The sequence below is a fragment of the Candoia aspera genome, chromosome 4 (genome assembly GCF_035149785.1).
Source record: "Candoia aspera isolate rCanAsp1 chromosome 4, rCanAsp1.hap2, whole genome shotgun sequence".
Lineage (NCBI taxonomy): Eukaryota > Metazoa > Chordata > Lepidosauria > Squamata > Boidae > Candoia > Candoia aspera.
The window spans coordinates 16,055,306-16,075,259 of record NC_086156.1 but is presented as its reverse complement, the minus strand read 5'-3'; the positions used below and the strand labels follow the sequence as shown (position 1 = coordinate 16,075,259).

Below are 19,954 nucleotides of genomic sequence, written 5' to 3'. Positions count from 1 at the left end.
AAAACAAACCACTTACTTGTAACTGCTACATGCCTGTTCGATTTTCCTTCATCTATAGTATCCATAACTTCTTCAGGACTACATACAAAACGTTCAGTGCAGCCCTGTGAAAATATATTGTAACATAATCAGTAATTAAACAAATTCTAAAGGATGCAAGGTACATACTCAAATCTTATACTCACCTTCACATAAGGTACTCGGTTTTTGTCTTCATGAACAGAAAGATTGGTCTTTGAGACTAAAAGAAAAAAAATTACAACAATTAATATTTTCTCATTAGATAGTCATGCCCTGGACTAAGCAAATTCTGTTTTTAACTGTGACAGAGCTGATACTTCTGATTCAAAAACAGAGTAAGACAATAAAAGCCATTCCTTGCTACTACCAGGACAGAATTCCTCGTAAGTGGGGGCATAAGCTATTCTCATAGTTACTAACTTCAGGTAGAACCATGATTCTCCACAAATACTTCTGGATATATTTTAATACCACCTTAATGCCATCATGTATTTTGAGGCAATTATTCCATAACATAATTGTTAGACAAAGGAAATAGACCTCCACAAGCGAGACATCACATGACTGTGACTTGTGATTTATTGCCAGCTTCTCCACTGACTTTGCTTGTCAGAAGCCAGCTGTGAAGCTCACAAATGGCAATCACGTGACTGCAGAATGCTGCGATCATCTAAGTTTGAGGACTAGTTGTAAAACTACTTTTTCAACATTGTTGTTTGAATGGTCACTAAACAGGGCAGTCATTAACCAAGGACTACCTGTACAAAACAATGTTACTTTATAAAACGTAATACTTAAGTCCTAGGCATTTTGCCACTAATCATAAATTCCGTCTACCTCTTCTGTTTTATAATGCCAAGCTACAATTCCCCTCAACTGCCACTTCTTTTAATTTGCCCATCCCACGCTGTTATTACTATGTGGACATCAGTGTCTTACTTCCTTATTTGTTAAACAGCCCAACAATGTCTCGCTCTTGAACTTCTACAGTTTTCTTACCTACTTACATTTGTCCCCAAGATTTCATTTTACTTGACTTTCTTTAGTATTTCAAGAATTAACAATTTCAACTACATGTGGGTTCATGTATGTGTTTATTTCACTAGAATCTCCAATCCTCAACCACTTTAACAAACAATACAAGTTTGATTATGCTTTGTTTGCAAGAAAAATGCTCCTATTCCCCCTCAAAAGAAAGAATATACTCACCATCCAAAAGGTCCCTTATTTTATCCAGATAAATTTCAAAATATGATACCTAAAAGAATATGACATATGAAAACAGTAACTCTTTTCAGCTATGCAAAGTCAGTGAAAACTGAAATAATATACCTATGATTCATTTATAAACCTGATTACAGTATTGTGAACCATTTTGGGAGCTACTGTGTTGCAAAGAAGTTCACAAAAGTGTAAAAAATTTAAAATGGCATATAGCTTTTTTCAAAAGTGGACCCATGAAAATAAGAGCAGAAGTTTAGAAAATCAGAAATGATGCTGCATCTTAGCAAAGATGTCACTAATGTTAGACATCACTAGCTTATTCCAAATTTGTGTACATACAAAACAACTTTGGGTAGCATTCTCATTCTAACATTGTAATATTAACGTATGTCTGATAATATGTCTGTATGTATGGAAATCACTAAAATACCTCGAATATAAAATATGTAATGCTTTGCAGAAAGAAATACTATCCTCAAATCTCTATGGCATTTCAAACTATAGAAGTTTGAATCTGTGAAGACTAATTGTACCCAAATATCTGTGCAATGATCTGTTTTAAGGTTAACAATCACCAATTTTTGTAACAGAACTGATCTTTCATTCTTAGATCCCAAGAATACTTTCTGATTGGCTCTTAACAACATGCTCACTTTACCTAGGAGTTAGGTAAGGTTTAGTAAAGTTTGAGAAGAAAATAAGCTTTGGACTATATCTAACCTCAGAATAAAGGATTTACAGTTGCACAATGGGAAATGGCCTGTACTCCCTACACGCCTCCAAATTATTTCAGAGGGGCCCTCAATCCTTCAAAAGCAACTCTGAATTCTCTTCCCTCTTGCATTCTACCAATGTCTAACTATTAAAATCTACTGACAGTGGTGCCCCTTCCCCAAAAACTGGAATTTCAGAAAATATCTAGTTTTTCAGCATTTCCCATCCCCAGTAATCTATCACTGATTAGGGACCCAGATGAACAATTCACTGTCAAAGGAATTCTAATTGGGAATTTTTCACCCAAGAATCATAATGAACTGCTTTGAATTTACAAGGTACATAAACAAATTTTAAAAGTACTAAACACAAGTATGAGCCTTTATTAAGGATTATCTTGTAGTAATAACAGCAGTAAAGCATAACTATTTTCCCACTCTTATAGCCATCCTGGCCCTCCTTGGTCTCTCAGCAGTTTTCAATACTACCAATTATGGTAGACTTCTGGACCAGTTCAGGGACTTAGAGGGACGGCATGGGGTTGTGATGGTTCTCCTCCTTCCTCTGGGATTGGTTCCAGCTGGTGTTTGTAGGGGGGAAATCTAGCCTAGTCACAACCTGCCAGCTTTGCATAACACATTGAAGACTTGGTTATTCCCTGAGGCCCTAGGCCAGGGCATTAGACGAGCCTTGTGCGGACATGTGAGTGGCCTCGGATGTGATGCGTCTTTAGTTTTTCTTTTCATTGCTTTTGTCTGTTTTTAACAATATGTTAGCCATCCAGTTTCACGCTGCAAGTTAGGCATCTATACAAACTAAACGAATGAATGAATGAATAAATTACCTTAATATGAAATTCCAAATTTTCATCCATGGAATAAATGTAATTAAAAATATCTTGCACTATCCTTGGAATAATCCCCATTCCATCTGGATCATGCAACTTCCCCTTGAAATAAAAAAAAAAAGAAATTTATTTATTGCTAAAGATTGCACATTTAGTCTGAAAAGAATGAGTAGGATTTTTGAAAAACTATACTTAACAATCATTTCATAATTCACAATTCAGACAGTCACTGATGCCCTGGTCACCTCACAGCTTGACTACTGCAATATGCTCTACATGGGATTGTCCTTGAAGACCACCTGGAAACTTCAACTGGCAGAATGCAGCAGCTTGGGCAGTGATGGGCATGCTTTGATATAACCCATGTAACACCTTTGCTTCGTGAGCTGCATGGTTGTTAGTTTGCTTCCAGGTGCAATTCAAGGTGCTGGTCACTACCTATAAATTCCTACATGACATGGGGCCTGGTTACTTGGGGGACCGCATCTCCCACAGCATCTGGCTGGCCAATCCAATCTGACAGGGTTGGCACCTTTTCGGTTCCTTCCATTAAACAATTACATCTTTCGGGACATGGAAGCATGCCTTCTCTGTAGCAGCACCTGACTTTGGAATGATGTTCAAATGGCCCCCACTCTACTCATGTTCAAATGGCTTGAGGACATGCCTCTTCACCAAGGCCTTTAAAGCCCCCTTTAGATTGTGGGGGTTGTTTTTTGTTCCCATCCGGGTTTTTAATTTTTGCCATCTTTTCTCATTTTTTGTTTTTGTCATTTTCTTGTTTTTTTAAAATATTTTTAACAATATGTAAGCCACCCAGTCACTGGGAGTCATCAGGCATATAAATTTATATAAGCAAAATGTACAGGCATGATCCAGCTAAATCTAATCAACTAACCCACTGATTTCAACTCTGAGAAATAACTGTTTTATTTTTTTTATTGAAATTGATGGGATGTAATTCCCTTAGTCAGAATTAAAATTCACCGAATTAAGACTAAACTGTATACAGGTTGTCCTCGCTTAATGACGGTAACTGGGACCAGAATTTCTGTCGCTAAGCAATGCAGTGGTAAAGTGCAATGTCATGAGACTGCATTGCTTAGTGACAGCAATCCTGGAAGTCCCTGTTGCCATTGTTAAACAAGGACTGAGGGTTGTTAAGTGAGGACCTCTTTGCGACTTCCTGCCAGCTTCCCACAAGCAAAGTCAATGGGAACCTGGCAGGAAGTCGCAAGTCCTGGGCGGTTTACAAGCAGGCCAGCAGGCGGGTAAGTGGCTGTTGTGGCGCAGTGCAAGCGGGAGGTGGGTGCTCCAGAGGGCGGGAGTGTGCACAGGTGGCTGCTGCAGCCCAGCGTGAGTGTAGCCAGGCATAGGGTGGGTGCCTGATGGGCAGGAGGGCATGCTGGTTGTTGCTGCAGCCCAGCACGGCCAGGCGTTGGATGAACAGAACGGTGGAAGGGCATGCAGGTGGCTGCTGCAGCCCGGTGCAAGTGTGGCCATGAGGTGGGTGCTATGGAGGGTGGGAGGGTATGTGGGAAGGTGGCAGGAAAGACTTACAGGAGCGATTTGCGACCTTCCCTGCCAGCTTCCCCATTGACTTTGCTTGTGGGAAGCCGGCAGGTAAAATCACAAATGGCAATCATGTGACTACAACTATTTTAAGTGCGAGCCAGTTGCCAACCACCAGATTGCAATCACATGACTGCAGGGGTGCTGGGATGGCCAGAACTTCAAGGACTGGTCATAAGTACCACTCATTCAGCACCATCATAACTTCGGACGGTCACTGAGTGAGTGGTCATTAACCGAGGACTACCTATATCTTCTTGCAGAAGTGTTCCCAACTATCAGAAACCAAGTTGCTACTTTTCTTCTGCTATCATTTGAACTTAGAAAGAAATACTTAAGTTCTTAGTTGTAGCTTTGGCCTTGTTTCATTGTAACCTTTTTTTTTACATCGAATACTCTTTTTATTACCTCATTTTACAATCTTACTATTTTACTGTGATTTTATTGTATTTTGTGGCATGCTATATGTTATGACCTATGGTTACAACAATAAGCTTACTAATTACTTACTTACAATAGAACTATACTTTTGCTATCTGTAACAATTACATCAACTTTTAAATTTTCTACAAGTTTTCTACTGTACTAATTTTACTAAGGAAAATCTTGCTGAGATACAACTTTTTTCATTTATTTCTACAATTATTGCTAGCTTGCCTTAATTTGGATCTTACTACTTACTCCCTAAATACAGAGTTTGAGATGTGTACAGAGAAGCATGCACCAAGTAACCATGTTTAACAATATCTTACCTCCATAGTGTGAGTTTTCCCAGAAGATGTTTGCCCATAAGCAAATATTGTACCATTGTATCCCTCAAGTACATCTACAGTGGAAAAAATATACATTGATGGTAAATTCTACAGTAGCTTCATGCAAAGCACTGTACTTTGAAATCAATGCCCTTCTCTGGAAGATTCATCAAGTTTTGCTCCAAAGAGTTTAGTATGCAGTAAAGAAACTCTCTAATAAAGCAAGACAATTGTGGAAAAAAGGAAGAGCAGATAATTGATCTGGGCAAATATTTAACTTCTTGGCAGATCATGAGTTTCAATGCATATTACCTCACTACCAGAATTTCTAACATTTAATCTAAGCATTAAGAAAGCTGTACACTTAGCCCCACCCTTAAGCATTCCCTGAGGTGCAAGGGACCGCCTTCCTAAATATGTTGTGGCTGAATTTGGCGCTGCCATATGATGTTCCAGAAAAAGAAACTACTGGACAAAACCTTTGCAATGTTGCCCTTGCACACTCACTACTGCTGCTACTTCTACACAGAATCCTCATATGACTTTAATCTATACTTCTTATTCAACAGCAAAACAATATTTAATGCAAGAAGGAAACAACCACTATGCACTCTCATTCCTCTTTCACCCTCACCTGACTCTCATTTCCATTTTGTCTCGTTATATTCCCCTCTTTATGTTTACTCTCTCAGCAGCAGCAGCAGCTCACTCCTCCAAACTAATTCCTATTCATTCTGTTCATGATCATTAGATGGTGAGAATTAATAGGTAACATTTAATAGGTTAAATAGGAGAGAAAGAGTTGAGAAGCCCCATTGTTTCTCTCTTTTTTTAATGATCTTTCTAAGGATAATTGGGAGGAAGAGAGGGAGTATATGTCTACAGTAAGTGTGAGTAAGAAAAAGTGTGTGCAGGCTTTTCCACCCAACACCCAATTGCTACACACTAGGAAAAAAAATGGGGACAATTAATTCTAAAGAAGAAATATCTTGTTTTAAAGGTGAAGGTGGGAAATACCTTTATTTTACGAGAAATTATACAGTGAGAAAAATCAATTTGAATCAGTACTTATTTAATTACTATTATAAATTTCGGTCCATTTCGTAAATTTTGGAGTGGGGCTCTTGGCATGTCACTGAAAGATAAATGTAGTCATCAGCCCAAAGTTGTGCACCTGTGCTTAAAAAAAAACAACAGCTCCCCCTTTATTGACAAACTCCAAGTTCCATATTCTGATTGCGTATGGGTGGTTGACTCCTTACAAGTACACTCAAGAGATTCTCAGTACATTTATAAAAATCAGACATTAGACTGAACTTTAACTCTGCAGTATCAGATTTAAAAAACAATCTAATTTTTGAACCTAAACTACACTGTTTTGTCTTGCTGCTACTAAATTAGTGTTTCAAACGGTAAGACAGGTAACAAGGCTACAAAACTATATCTGTGACTCACATATTTTACTGTTATTTAAGTAAAGTTGTCTCTTCTTACCTTTGACAATCTTTTTAGCACAATCATTATATACTTGTTCTTGTGATGTGTGTGACTGGAATACATGGTCAAATGCATAAGGCTTAGACTGGAAAAAAATAGTCATAAAAGCAAAGTTACAAATCAGCTAGATCAGACCTTATGGTATTCCAAATAATTTTGGGTCATAGGTTATACTGTACACCTCTAATGTTTGGAACAAAAATCCTTTGTTTTGCTAAACTTCATACTGTTCCTTGAAAAGATTTTCATTTTCTTTCAAGCTGTACATTTAATAATAATGAAACTGATAATAAGTGCCAGCAAAAAAAGAGGTAATGTTCAAGGTGGTTATTTTTACCCAACGCTTGAGAATATGTCAGTTTTAATAAATATATATGCATGATGACCAGAGTTTTGTTCAGGCAATGCTTGAAAAGCAGTGATTTAACCCTTAAAACTGTTCAGGAATGTCTCTGAAAATGTCAGAACAGATGCAGGGATCCAAGATAATTTGAAACTAAATTAATTTTAGCTTTGAATAATTAGATTATTCAATTTAATTTTGTATTATTTTTTGCCTGTTTCTCAAACACACCAGGCCTTTCAAATGCAATGCAGCTTTTGCTTATTAATTATTCTGCCATTCAAAGGCACAACTAAAAAAAATTGAAATGACAAATATATCATACTAGATGATGCTTCCATTACTAGATTGAAATATAAAGGCACTGGATGCTAAAGTAGTGAACAGTCTAAAATGTACTTGAAAAGTAATACAGGAATATATTAACTGATAAAACAAGAGCTTTTTAAGAATTGTAATATACTATGCTAATTTTACATTAAAAACAATCAAATCAGAATGATCCTCCTGCTTTCAAAGTTTAAAGACGGCCAGTACTCAACACTCCTAAAGAGATAAGCAAAGATATATGATATGATATTATAATATTGCATAGTTCTAACAGATACCAGTTGGGGATTGTTTCCAGTAGGTTGCTTCAAGAAGGTAATACATTCAGAAACTGTATTATTTCCAACCCAGTAAACAAACGGTAAGTTTAACAGCCATATATGATTTTGGTTCAAAATAACTTTTAGATATTCTTATCACACAGAGTATACCCTAACCCTATTATAAACTCTATTAAAGAGCTTTTAAGTCACAACACTGATTTCACAAAAACCACTATATTCATAAAAAAATACTGCAATATCTATTGTTTTGTACTAGTACACAAGAGCCCAAACAAGTAGTATTAATTCTGAAGAGAATTAAAAATGCAGTTTACTGATTTGAATACAAATATGTTGTGTCCATATATATTAGAGCTTTTCAATTTCTAGAGACAATACTTGTTTCTAATCACTACAAGTTTATAAACAATTTCTATTTCTTTTGTTTTGTTTTGTTTTAATGAAAAAAAATTACAAGCTATAAAATTAGATTTAGAGAAGTGTGAGAGTTTGATAGCAATATTAAAGAAAAGTTTATCATTGCATTCTTTGTTGGTTTCTACTACAATTTAAACCAACAGGACAGAAGGCCTATCCAGCCAGGCTCCGTGAGAGGCTGAAAAAAAAAATGCTGCTGCTTTAAGAGACACTTAAACTGGTTCATTCATTAAAGAGAGGTGCTATGCTCATATATGCTCAATGCATGCATAGCTCTGGTATTTATTTAACTCACATTAAACTTTATTAAAGTTATAAAGTAAAATTGCCTATGATATAAGTTTCCTAATCTAATGACATCATGGGAGTCTGACAGTCGAAAGTTTTCCATGACCATTAATCCTGACTGCTGTATATTTCTTCCATTATCAGATCAACAAGCTTTTCACACCAGCTGTAAGGAACACATGGGAAAGTGTAACTGCCCACATGTTCTGTTTACAGACTTTTCCCTAGGTATTTAGTTAATTGTTGTGAGAAAAGAATATTTGATGGCAGCCTTTAGTCTGAAACAAGTTCATTTTTTTTTCATTTTTTAAGGAACTACCTGGCTTATTCTGACAAGTTGGATTCACATGTATAGTGACAAGCAGTAACCATAATTCTTTCAATTGATTTACCCAGCATGAAGCATGTCTTCATGTTTTGCAGAGATCTCATGAAAAAAATCCATTCATCACATCAGATTTTGGAATCACTTAAAAGCAGCCAAAAACAAAAAACAAAACCCATGGCATCTGTCAGTAGACTTAGGGGTGTGGCACCAAAAATAATTGTTCATTACGAGGTCAAATAAAAACAGTGGACTACCAGCAGTTATGAAATAAAAAGCTCCATGCATCCAATTTTAAACTATTTTGAAGGCACATTCACACAAACACTTCTGTTTATCAAAAACCATTGTGTGTGTGTGTGTGTGTGTGCGCGCGCGCGCACGGGCCTGATTTTCACGCACTGCACATAAAACACAAATAATGTGCCATGCAAAATAATTAGCAGACTTGAACATTTTAAAAACTAAGCTCCAAAAAAACTTTCTATATTATGGCCCTACTGTAACATATACCTTGAGAAACCTGAAACATTTCACTATTGAGACAGACATAAATATATCTGAACTAACCTTTCAGAGCAAACATGACCATTATTAGCAAAATGTATGTATTATAGAAACACATTCTGCTTGTGTAACTTCTTCAGTAAATTTCAGTATGTGAAATTCACTTTCAAGGTCAATTTTTGTATTTTATATTAAACACAGAGGTTTATTAGAGAAATACAGATGTGCTGTCCTTACTAAGCTGCTTGCATGTGACAGGTAGCCTATATTTCAATACCCCTCATTCATTTGTTCAAAGCATCCTTATTCCACACAGCAAGTTAACTGCTTGTCAGGTCTCTCCATCAGGGCTGGGGCTTATTTTTACTTCCTTCTTAACAGCTCCTGTTTTACAATTATAGTCTATTCACAGTGAAACCAGAGTAGACTGTTTGAACCAATAAGGAAAAGACGAAAAGATGTGATAAAGCAGCTCATGTATCCAAAACAAACAAAAAATAAACCTTTCTGGGAAGTTAGTATACATGCTGTAATTTTTTAAAAAATGGTTTTTATTAGAAGATTTTACATACATAAGAAATATATTCAAAGAAAAAAATATTGTAAGTAAATGTGAAAAAGAAAAAAGAAGGAAAAGAGAAGAGACAAAGAAAAAGAGATAGAAAAGAAAAGAACAGAAGGTGTATGTAAATATAAATATATATAAAGAGGCTTTCGATCTTCCTCTCAGCAATTATACATACAATTCTAATCAATGCTAAGATTACATCATAATCCTTCCTATAACCTATTCTTTAGTATACATACTGTAAATTGTGAGGCTCAGGGGAAAAAGTAATGTCCTAATATGTACAAATATATCCTGTGACACTTGAAGCTTTGTGTATTACAGAAATTTCTCTATATTTTTCTACAAATCATACATGGCCAAGCTTCTTACTTTTTATTTACTGTGCCAAATATATCCCATTCTAGACAAAGGGTTTTTTTTAAATCTGTTCAATCATGTCTGATTCTGGGAGACTGCCTGGATGAGTCCCTGCAGCTTTCTTAGCAAGGTATTTCAGAAGTGGTTTCCCATTGCCTCCTTCCTAGGGCTGAGAGAGAGGGACTGGCCCAAGGTTACCCAGCTGGCTTTGTGCCTAAGGCAGGACTATAACTCAACCTCCCAGTTTCTAGCCTGATACCTTAACCACTACACCAAACTGACTCTTAGACAAAGATGGCATACCTCAAATTATTCAATTCTTATAGCCCCAAGGTTAGATGCCTGTAATGCATTATACCCAGCGTACTTTTGAAGACTATCCAAATAATTAATTGAAAGTGTAATTTTGATACTGATAGACTAGGATTATAACTATGAAAAACCAGGAAAAATATGGAAGAAAACAGAAGAAAAAAAGTTTATTTCAAACCACTTGGGAAAAACAAGGTTTTTCATTATTTCTCCTTATTTCTCCTAGGCCTTCAGACCTGTTTATGACTTGGAGCATATCCTCATCTCTCAAAAACCCTGTACTTCCTCCTCCATCACTTCCAAGCACAGTTCAAAATGGTATTGATTTTTAAAATACTGTGAAGCTTGGGACAAAGATTCTAAAACAATAGCATATTACTTCTCCAAGTGAGAGAAACAGTCCTGGAAGCTTTAAACCAAATTCTGCAACCTAGCTTTATATACTGTGGCTATTTCAGTCCCAGCTACTGCTCTGGAACAAAGAAAATAATAATTTACAACAAATAGGGAAGGCTGCCATAAAGAATTGATGTGTCATGGGTGGCAATTGAATAAATCTGAATTAAATTGAATAAAATAAACTGAAAGGAAAATCTCTTCAGTGACTTCACCAGAATGCATCTCTGAAATGCCCTTCCTGCAGAGACTTACTTGGATCCAATAGTCCCATTTTTTCAGATTTCCTTAGATCTTTAAGCAGCTTTTCAAATGCTCAGCTGATTTTTTTAATACTGCTTTTTGCTGTTTTTTTCCCGTCCCATTGTTGCTATATTTTATTGTATCTTACTGTATTTTTATACTATGCAAATCCAGTGCCACAACTAGGGGAGGCAAGCGGGGCATGTGCCCCAGGTGTCGCACTGGGGGGCACCAAAATGAGCGCTGAGGGGGCGCCAAAATGGGCGGGGAACCCATGTTTGCCCTGGGTGACGAAGACCCTAGTTGCGGGTCTGTGTAAATCACCAGGGGAAGTTTTATTTGAATAGCAAGATAACAATTTATTCAACTTACTCTTTTCAGCTCTTCATAAAAAGTAACATTTTCACGAAACCTCACTATAGAAAGTTAATTAGAATAAGCCATAAAATTTAATCAGACCCAATTCTAGAAAGGACTTCCAGATGTTATTTGTTACAATTCATCCAAAAAGGACATAACACATGATTAAATAAGGCTCATCTGTTGTTTGAGTGAAAAAGAAGTTAGTTTTAAAGTGCAAATTCTTATCAAAAAGAAAACTATTATACATAAATAGTAATTATTACAGAGCTGTTGTAAAGTGAATAGTCAAACTAGTCATATGTTTTATTTTTTCCCAAACCTTTCTCCTTATTTTCAGTTCTGAATGAACTCCGCATCAAGCACTGGTTCAATAACAACATAAAGCTTATCCTCCATATATAAACATGCATGTTTTTGACAAAACCTGCAATATGAGGTGAGATATTCCAGTATGCCAATTCCACAAGCATTAAGAGTCTAGCATAAACCCTACCAGAGGCTCAGCATTAATATTTCTCTCCCATGTGTGCATATTTTCATGACACTAAATTCTTAAATGCTTTTCTGCAAACACCAATAACATTATTAACGTGATTCAGGCTGTACTTTAATTCTACTTGTTCAATATTGCTTGACAGTCTGTTAAATTAATGTAATTTATGTGAGTTTCCTCAAGTTTGCTATTCAGTGATTTTTTGATAAGAACTTGTTGGGATAAGAAATCTATCCTTACTACAAAAGTGTCAGCTGCTATCAACTAACTTGCTGGACAAACAGTGAGTTAGATAACCGCACCACTGCTCCTAACATGCATTTACCACAGACTTCATACCCGCACAAGGGAGCCCTTCAATACTCGGTGAACACAGAGTCTCGCCAGTGGGTTTTGTTTCCATGTTTTTGAATAGTTCAGTTGCTCTGCACAATAAGGCTTACAACATGGAAGTGACTGATTTCGTTTAAGTTTGTTACCTTTTTTGAAAACGTGGAAGAGACCATGGCCAAGAAGCTCACAGTTGCTCGAATTCTTCGGGTGTACGTGCGAGGAGGGAGAGCTCACAGCTCGGGCCCAATCTCTTAAACAAACACTTCCTGGCCCCCATGGGAGCCCAGGCTCCGTCTAGCCCTTCCCTCCTGCTCCCGCAACCCTACTCGGGCAGTCCCACCTCCAGGTCCCTCACACCCCCATTCATCCAGGGCGCAGGCTCCGGTTTTCCACTCCAGCTTTCCACTCCCAAACCATCCGATACCGTCACCTTCCGGCACCCTTAACAATACAACCCGGTCCTCCAATCGGTGCCCAAGCCTTCGGGGGAACCTGAAGACCTCGGCGCCACCCCTCTTTCATTTCGCCCCCTTCCCAAAGGGACTCTTCCTGTCCCCTGCCCCTCCGCTCCGCTCACCGCGATGACGACGGTATCTTCGCCTTGGAACTTGGCAATATACTTGTCGCCTCGCAGCACCTCCGAATCGTTGAGAGGTCTGAAGCGACACATCACTTTGATGTTGCACTCCGCCGGGTCCGCCATCTTAGGCCAAAGCCGCCGCCGCCCGCTTCCGCCACCGTTTCCCCCCTGGGATGCCGCCTGTCAAACTCCCGTGCCGCTCAACTCCCAAATCCACCGCCGAATTATCTTTTCCTTGGTCAAGAGGGGGACCTACGGCCTCCGCCGCACTACGAATGAAGAAGAGCTTTTCCGCCCCTACCCTGCCGCTGCCTCCTGCACTCACTTCCTTTCCAATATGGCAGCCATGGCGGCACCCGCAACCGGCGAATCCGAGTCCTCCCCTTCTCTGGGTGGGGGCGGAGTTGACAGCTGGCTTGGGAGGAGTGACGTCACCCTCTGCAGGGACGCCAACGGCTCCTTCGCCCTCTCACTCTCTGCGCAGGCGCGGAAACGGCTCCGTGTTCTTTCAGCCTGAATTGAAGCAAGCCGGCAACTCAGGCAGGGGACTCCATCAGCCGGGGGCGGGGCTGGACCGCAACGCGCGTGATGGGCAAACGGGAAAGCGGAGATTCGAGCAGGGAGGATATTAATGCGCAGGCGCACAGTGTTTCAAGGAGGGAAATCTGGAAGACGGCTGTGGGAAAGCCGGGAGGCGGCTCAGATGCTGGAAATGGGAGAGGGTGAATTTTGGACGTTCTGCAGCCCCAAGCTGACTGGCTCATCTCGGAAAAGCTAATCGGCGTAGCACCGGCTTCGTCCTTGGGTGGGAGACCATCAGGGAATCCCAGGACTAACTAGAAAGTTGAATAAACATTGCCCAATGAAGGCAATAACAATCCACTTTTTTATTGTGGCCAGGAATACGTGTTTCCATGCGTTCAGCTTGCCTCCAGGAGACTTTACCTGGTATGTAAATTATATGGTCAACTGCTGGATCATGGCACCCAAACTCCTTATAGGTGCATCTCTGTTTGCAGGACTTATTAAACTGTCCTGTCACATTTCAGCTTACCATGTTGTGTGAACCCAGCCAGTGGAGGTGTGTGATTCACTGTTCCGAGTGAAGCCAGAAAATAGGATTGAGTTGACTATGGTTGAATTAGTTGTTCCTTGGTCTTAATTGGTTGCTCCAGGCATGTCTCATTTTGAGTAATATACATCCCAACATCTTAATTTGGATTGAAACAATAGGATAACAATTACACAAATCAGTACTGAAGTACCTTCATATAGCACCAGGAAAAATCAGCAGTCTTATTTTATTTTATTTCAAGATTTATAAGACCACCCAACTCAAACTGTGTGACTGGGCAGTGTACAACATAAACACAATAAATAACAAGGAAAAAAACCTAACAACAAACCATATCTAAATACAAAATCTAAAATGGCAACCCAGCACACAACAAAAAAAAAACCTCAGGGAAGACTCCCGTTCAGTCAGCTCCTAATGCCTGGGGGAGGTTTGGTTTACAAAAAACATTATATAATAGTACACTGTAATCAGATAAAAATATTGTAAAATATAAAATCTAAGTCAGAAAAGAACCTATTGCTTCTTCCTTTGATTAGAAGGAAGTGTTGTCTTTTCCAGGATAGGTTACACGTTTCCAAAGGCCAATCCTTAATATCTGGAATAATATAACTTTTCCAATTTCTCAATATTGTTTTATTACACACCTATAGACACAACCACACAGTACAAACATAATTCCTCATAAATAGTCAGATTCCAGAGCTTTTGTATATAATTCTACATCACATTAATGTCTTTAACATATAAAGATTCCCCAATAAATCTACTTACATTAAAAAGCTGCCCCAGAAAAATATAAAGAATCCACAGGACCATATCATATGAGTCAATAAACCCTTACATCTCCAATAGAGAAAATCTGATGTCCATCCTTTCAGATACATTCTTTGGGGAGTCCAATATACTCAAAATACATTTTTTTTGATGAATCAGCTTTAATCTCACATTTGCAAATACCATCTTAACATTTTTAAGAATATGAAGTTATTGATGGGGCATTATTGGAGATTCCAATTCTTTGGTCCATGTTTAATATATTTTAATAGTGTCCACTTTAAAAATATTCCTCAACTTTCAGTAAAGATACGTTGTGTGTTTAACTTATGCCATGGATTCTATCAGATAGAAAAGCATCTCTGGTGCCTTTGGAGCAGTCAAAGCATCTAGCCCATACTGAGCTGTTAAAACATGCTTAAGTTGAAAATACTGCCACTGAAAGCCAAATTAAATTAGAAGTCAGGAAAAATCCTTACAATAATTATTACATAATAATTGATTTCAAGTAGTTTTCCTGCCTCTGCCTATACTTTCCAATAAAACATTTTGCCACTTATTTTCAAAATAGATTTTTCCAAAGAGTTAAATTTTCATCATTCTCATTATTAAAACCCAAACTGTGCCCCAGTATGGCCCAAAGATTTCTTGCAGCCTGCATTCCTGGAAACAGGACATCTTTTTACTATATGTTGTTCCAAGAACTTGCCATGACCACAAAGGGAATAAGTAATAATTTTTCAGCATAGCCCATAAAGCATGATGTTCCACATATTTATGGCTGATAAAATATAAACCCAATGATACATTTGCAAATCACATAAAACCACCCTCCTCAAATAGAGATCTCAGTTTAGCTAATGAAAGCCTTGGTCCGCTACTATCCCAGATAAATTTTCTAAATAACACATCCATCTGAAGAAAATACTTAGAGATTCTTAAACCACTCAGAGTCCCTCCTTGGGGGTTGATGGGCGGTAGTACAAACTTGAGACATAAAAATAAATTCTTTTATTCATGCATTTGTATTGAGTTATATTTGCTAATGCTTGCTCCCCATCATTTTATCTTTTCAGCAAGCACTGATTAAGTAGATTAAGCTAAGAGAGTAATAAGTGCCTTAGTTTACACATTATGCTAAACTATAATATAGTGTTGTTTGCTGTAATGTGTTGTGCAAAACCAGGCTTTAAGCTTGTAAATAATTTTTATGTCTTAAATGTATGTTATCTCAGTAATTTAAAAAAATATATCGAACTAATTAAAAGAAAAAGTACTTAGAACAGTACCAATAATATAAAGTAACATAAACTAATAATAAAAATAATTTCAACAATTAAAAACAATTCAGCAATTAACATTTCCAATTAAACTTAAGTTCCAATTGCAACTTTCCAATTCCAAAGAAATGACCATATTGCTCAAACATCTTCCTCCTTGTCTAAAAGAAAAAACCTAATTCAAAAGGTGACATATACCAAAAGTTCATTACTGTGGATTAGATGTAGATTTCTTCTTCCAGTGTTGCATAATAATTATTTTAGACAGGCCCCATGGTTTAAAGGTCTACAATTTTTGATGTGTTGATACATTCCAGATAATTTGGAATATAGCCAAGGATATATGCATTGGTAACCCACAAGATTCATTACTGCTGATTTTAGCCCTAACTCTGGCAATGATAGGACAAGTCTAAACTATATGAGTTTATGGGACTTCTGGTGGGGACATGGAAGACTGAACAGCTGTGCCTGAAAAAAAATTTCGGGTTCAGGCAGGTTTTCCTGAAGCCCAGGAATGTTCTCCGGATAAAGGAAAGCACCTGAAATCATCCCATCTGTCCTCTGGATGGCTGCTTGTAGCCAGAAGATCACAAACAGTGTTTTGCATTCAACTGGTAAGAGCTAGCTGGGAGGCTGGGACGTCACCATTTTCCAAGCTGCGCTGTAGCCTTAAAGGGACATTAGGACCAGCTACCTCATTTTTAAATCACCAAATCTATATTTTTGTTAAGTATGCGTACCCTAAGAGAAGCTTTCTACAGTGAGGAGAAGCTGGTTCTCTTGGTGCTTATTGTTATTTTTGGGATTACTTTTTAAAAATTCTTTTTTAAGTTTTGGACTTTGTTCTCCTTCCAAATATTAAAGAAGGTTGGGAGTAAACACTTGTCTTCCTGTTATTATTTTTGTACTAAATGTTGTACTATTTTGTACTAAATAGCATTTTCCTACATGTTGAATCAGCAGATTTGAACCTTCAGCTTTCTGTTTCTACTTTCCCTTAGGAACTATCTGCTTATCTCTTACTTTGTGTAAACACACTCTGGAACTTTCCATATCTTTGCTTTCACTAGTTAAACTCCTAGGGGGCGCCATAATCTACTGAGTGAGACATGGAAGATCTTACACAGATTTTTTCTGACTTCCACCAAGATTTTAAACAGAATCTTTCTGACTCCTATCAAGCTTTTATTTTATTTATTTTATTTTATTTTCTATCCCGCCTTTATTATTTTTATAAATAACTCAAGGCGGTGAACATACCTAATACTCCTTCCTCCTCCTCTTTTCCCCACAACAACAACCCTGTGAGGTGAGTTCGGCTGAGAGAGAGTGACTGGCCCAAGGTCACCCAGCCAGCTTTCATGCCTCAGGTGGGACTAGAACTCTCAGTCTCCTGGTTTCTAGCCCAGCACCTTAACCACTACTTGACTAAATTGGCTCTATGCAAGACATTCAGGACATTGTGGAAAATATGGGGTCTGAAATGTGTCATCTGGTTGGGGATGTAGTGGATGAAAGTGAGGAATTCAATAGTGATAGAAATGTTTCTTCTAAGAATGAGATTGGGATTTCTATTGAGATGCTGAATGAAGATCGGATAGTGGAGTTGGAGAAAGTTAAGAGAAAGAGGGATCTGCAAGCAACAAGTGAAATTGATTTTCTGGTGGAATGTCATGAAAAAGAAGGGGTCATTATGTGTGGGAGGTTTTCTGAAGAGAAGTTGGAATTTTTGAGGGGGGGCAGTTGGGCTGTTTGATTTTCCAAAGAAAAATGCTCTGTGCACATTGTGGGGGTATGTAAATGCTCTGGTTTATTTTGAAGTGGTATTAGGGTTAAAGAATGTTTATCTGGATTGTTTTTAGGGTTCGACTGATGTAATTTGTTTTTAAGGATATGGATTAAGATTATTAGGGAAAAATGCTTTGGTTTTAGGTTTAAGATTAAGATTATTAAAATTGTTGTGCTGTTAAGTATAATAGACAATGTATGTGCTTTTTAGTTTGATTTTTATTATAGTAGACAGTGTAATGGTTGCCTATCCCAAACACTCAGACTCACAAGAGGTTACTTAAATGAAATCTGATTTATTAGGGAAATTATGGCAGATACAGAGAAAGCTGAGAATGACTAAAAGCGCGCCAAATACAAACTAAAAACCCTCGGCTCCAAACGTAATCCCTCCCCCCTACCGGCCATAGCAACCACCCCCCTCCCAGGTGCTGGTAACCGTTTTCCACACATCCTGGGAAAGCAACCTTGAACACATGAGATAACCCAAACACATTCCAACCCAGCGGCCAACAGATAACAACTCCCTGACGAGGAATCCTCCTCTCTCCCGAGATCAAACACGTATCAGGCAAATGACATGCGAAACGTTACGATGTACCAAGCACATTGAAACGGTGAACATGACAGACAGAAATGTATAGAATAGTAGTAGGAAGGGAATAATTAAATAAATACTGTCTTTTTGGGGGGGAAAGTTGTTTAGGAGGTTCATATGAACTTTTTTTTCTTTATTTCAATATAAGGGGAGGGAGTAACTGTACTTAATGATTTTTATAATGTGCCAATGTGGAATGATTTATAGAAATAATGTGGTTTTGGTTTAATATAGAGTAAGTGATTGATTATGGAAAATTTTTGTATATCCTTGCTGTTAAAAGTTGGAAGTCACATCTTTTTATAACTTCGAAAAAAAATCTTGTTTTTTCATATCTTTTTAGTTTTTCTTCTTTTTTCTTTGTAGTTTTTTCTTTTTTTGTAGCTTTTATCTTTGCTTTGAAACTTAATAAAATTCTTATAAAAAAATAAACTATATGAGTTTATGATCCATCTCTTAATTGGAACTCCATCTCCAACAGCAAGGTGATTGCAACCAACCTTTAGCTAACATTCACATTAAAAAATGGTTACTTGTATTAACCTCATTTTAAGACCAAAAGAAACCAATTTCACATTATTTAAAGAAACCGTCCACTGTTTACAAGATATTCAGTTATTCCAGAAATCAGTTTTATCAACTTCCTATAAAAATAATGTATTGTCTTAGAAGCCAAACTGATTCCTTGAAGTTCCTGTGGAACTTCAGAGGCAGCAATGGTATTTGGATCAAATAAACCAAAGAACAAATAGATATTTGTTCCAAGAGTGCGAAGAAGCACTCTAAGGTAAATCAGTGTTGGTTTTGAATTCTATTGTTTTAAAAGTGACTTTTTCACAATGGACTTGCCCAGGTAAACATAACACTAATAAGAAAATGATCCCCCTCACTTTTTAGAAACGGGGGTTATCCTTTATACAACCTTTTTATAGGTAATGGGGTGAAAATTATATCTGTGGTCCTATACATTTTTAATTTCTATCTACCTTTGTTTAACTTTGATGAGTTGCAATTGTGCAGAACCATAAATAACCATGACTATTCATTAGTGGATATTATCTACAGAAATTTCATTGGAAAGGTTGGCATGATCCACATGTTGTGTTACGCCAATAATGAGGTTTGTTTGAGTTGAATTTAGAATGTTGTGCAACCCTAGCTATTGTGATTTAGAAATCATGATATATGACGGAACTGAAAAACTTATACTGGGTTGAGGGCCAATTCATTCTTCCCCAAACAGCTAGAGAGTAGCAGGAGCTCTTCTGGTGAAGTGGTAGCACCAGCAGAGGGATGCGGCTAACCTCTGAGTTTTTCAAGAGTGGGAATTGAAATCATCTCATTGAAATTCAGATGCAAAATGACAAAATTCAAGGCATTTTTGGAGAGGGCTGCAGTTTTAAAGGTAGAAATAGGACTGATTGGTGTGGTAAAGGCCTCTTGCTCCCATTAATAGTCTTTTTCTTAAAGGTAAAATCATACCACTGAAAATTGGACATTTGGCCACCTAATTTAGCAGCTCAATCTTGTAGTGCATGGGGGCTACAAATTGATTGCTGTGGAGCTATGGGTATAGTTGGTGTCACAGGATGCCCGCCTTTGTGTTACAACTTGATGTGTTGTGCTTACCTAACAATTGTGCTTCAGTGTACCACTGTTAAAGC

General features: G+C 37.6%; 1 protein-coding gene across 2 annotated transcripts in view; it reads right to left on the bottom strand.

The window, feature by feature from the left end:
• KIF5B (kinesin family member 5B) overlaps nucleotides 1-13,150 on the bottom strand; it is a 34,903-nt gene extending 21,753 nt beyond the window's left edge. The window contains exons 1-7 of one of the 2 annotated variants that reach the window (XM_063303456.1): nucleotides 12,767-13,150; nucleotides 6,625-6,712; nucleotides 5,131-5,204; nucleotides 2,804-2,908; nucleotides 1,231-1,279; nucleotides 186-241; nucleotides 17-104 (exon numbers count right to left, since the gene is read on the bottom strand). In XM_063303456.1, coding sequence (XP_063159526.1) covers nucleotides 17-104; nucleotides 186-241; nucleotides 1,231-1,279; nucleotides 2,804-2,908; nucleotides 5,131-5,204; nucleotides 6,625-6,712; nucleotides 12,767-12,892 — 586 coding nt within the window. In that variant the 5' untranslated portion in view covers nucleotides 12,893-13,150. The remainder of the gene's footprint in view (nucleotides 1-16; nucleotides 105-185; nucleotides 242-1,230; nucleotides 1,280-2,803; nucleotides 2,909-5,130; nucleotides 5,205-6,624; nucleotides 6,713-12,766) is intronic. The other variant, XM_063303455.1, reaches the window with a different exon arrangement.
• Nucleotides 13,151-19,954: the final 6,804 nt, after the last annotated feature.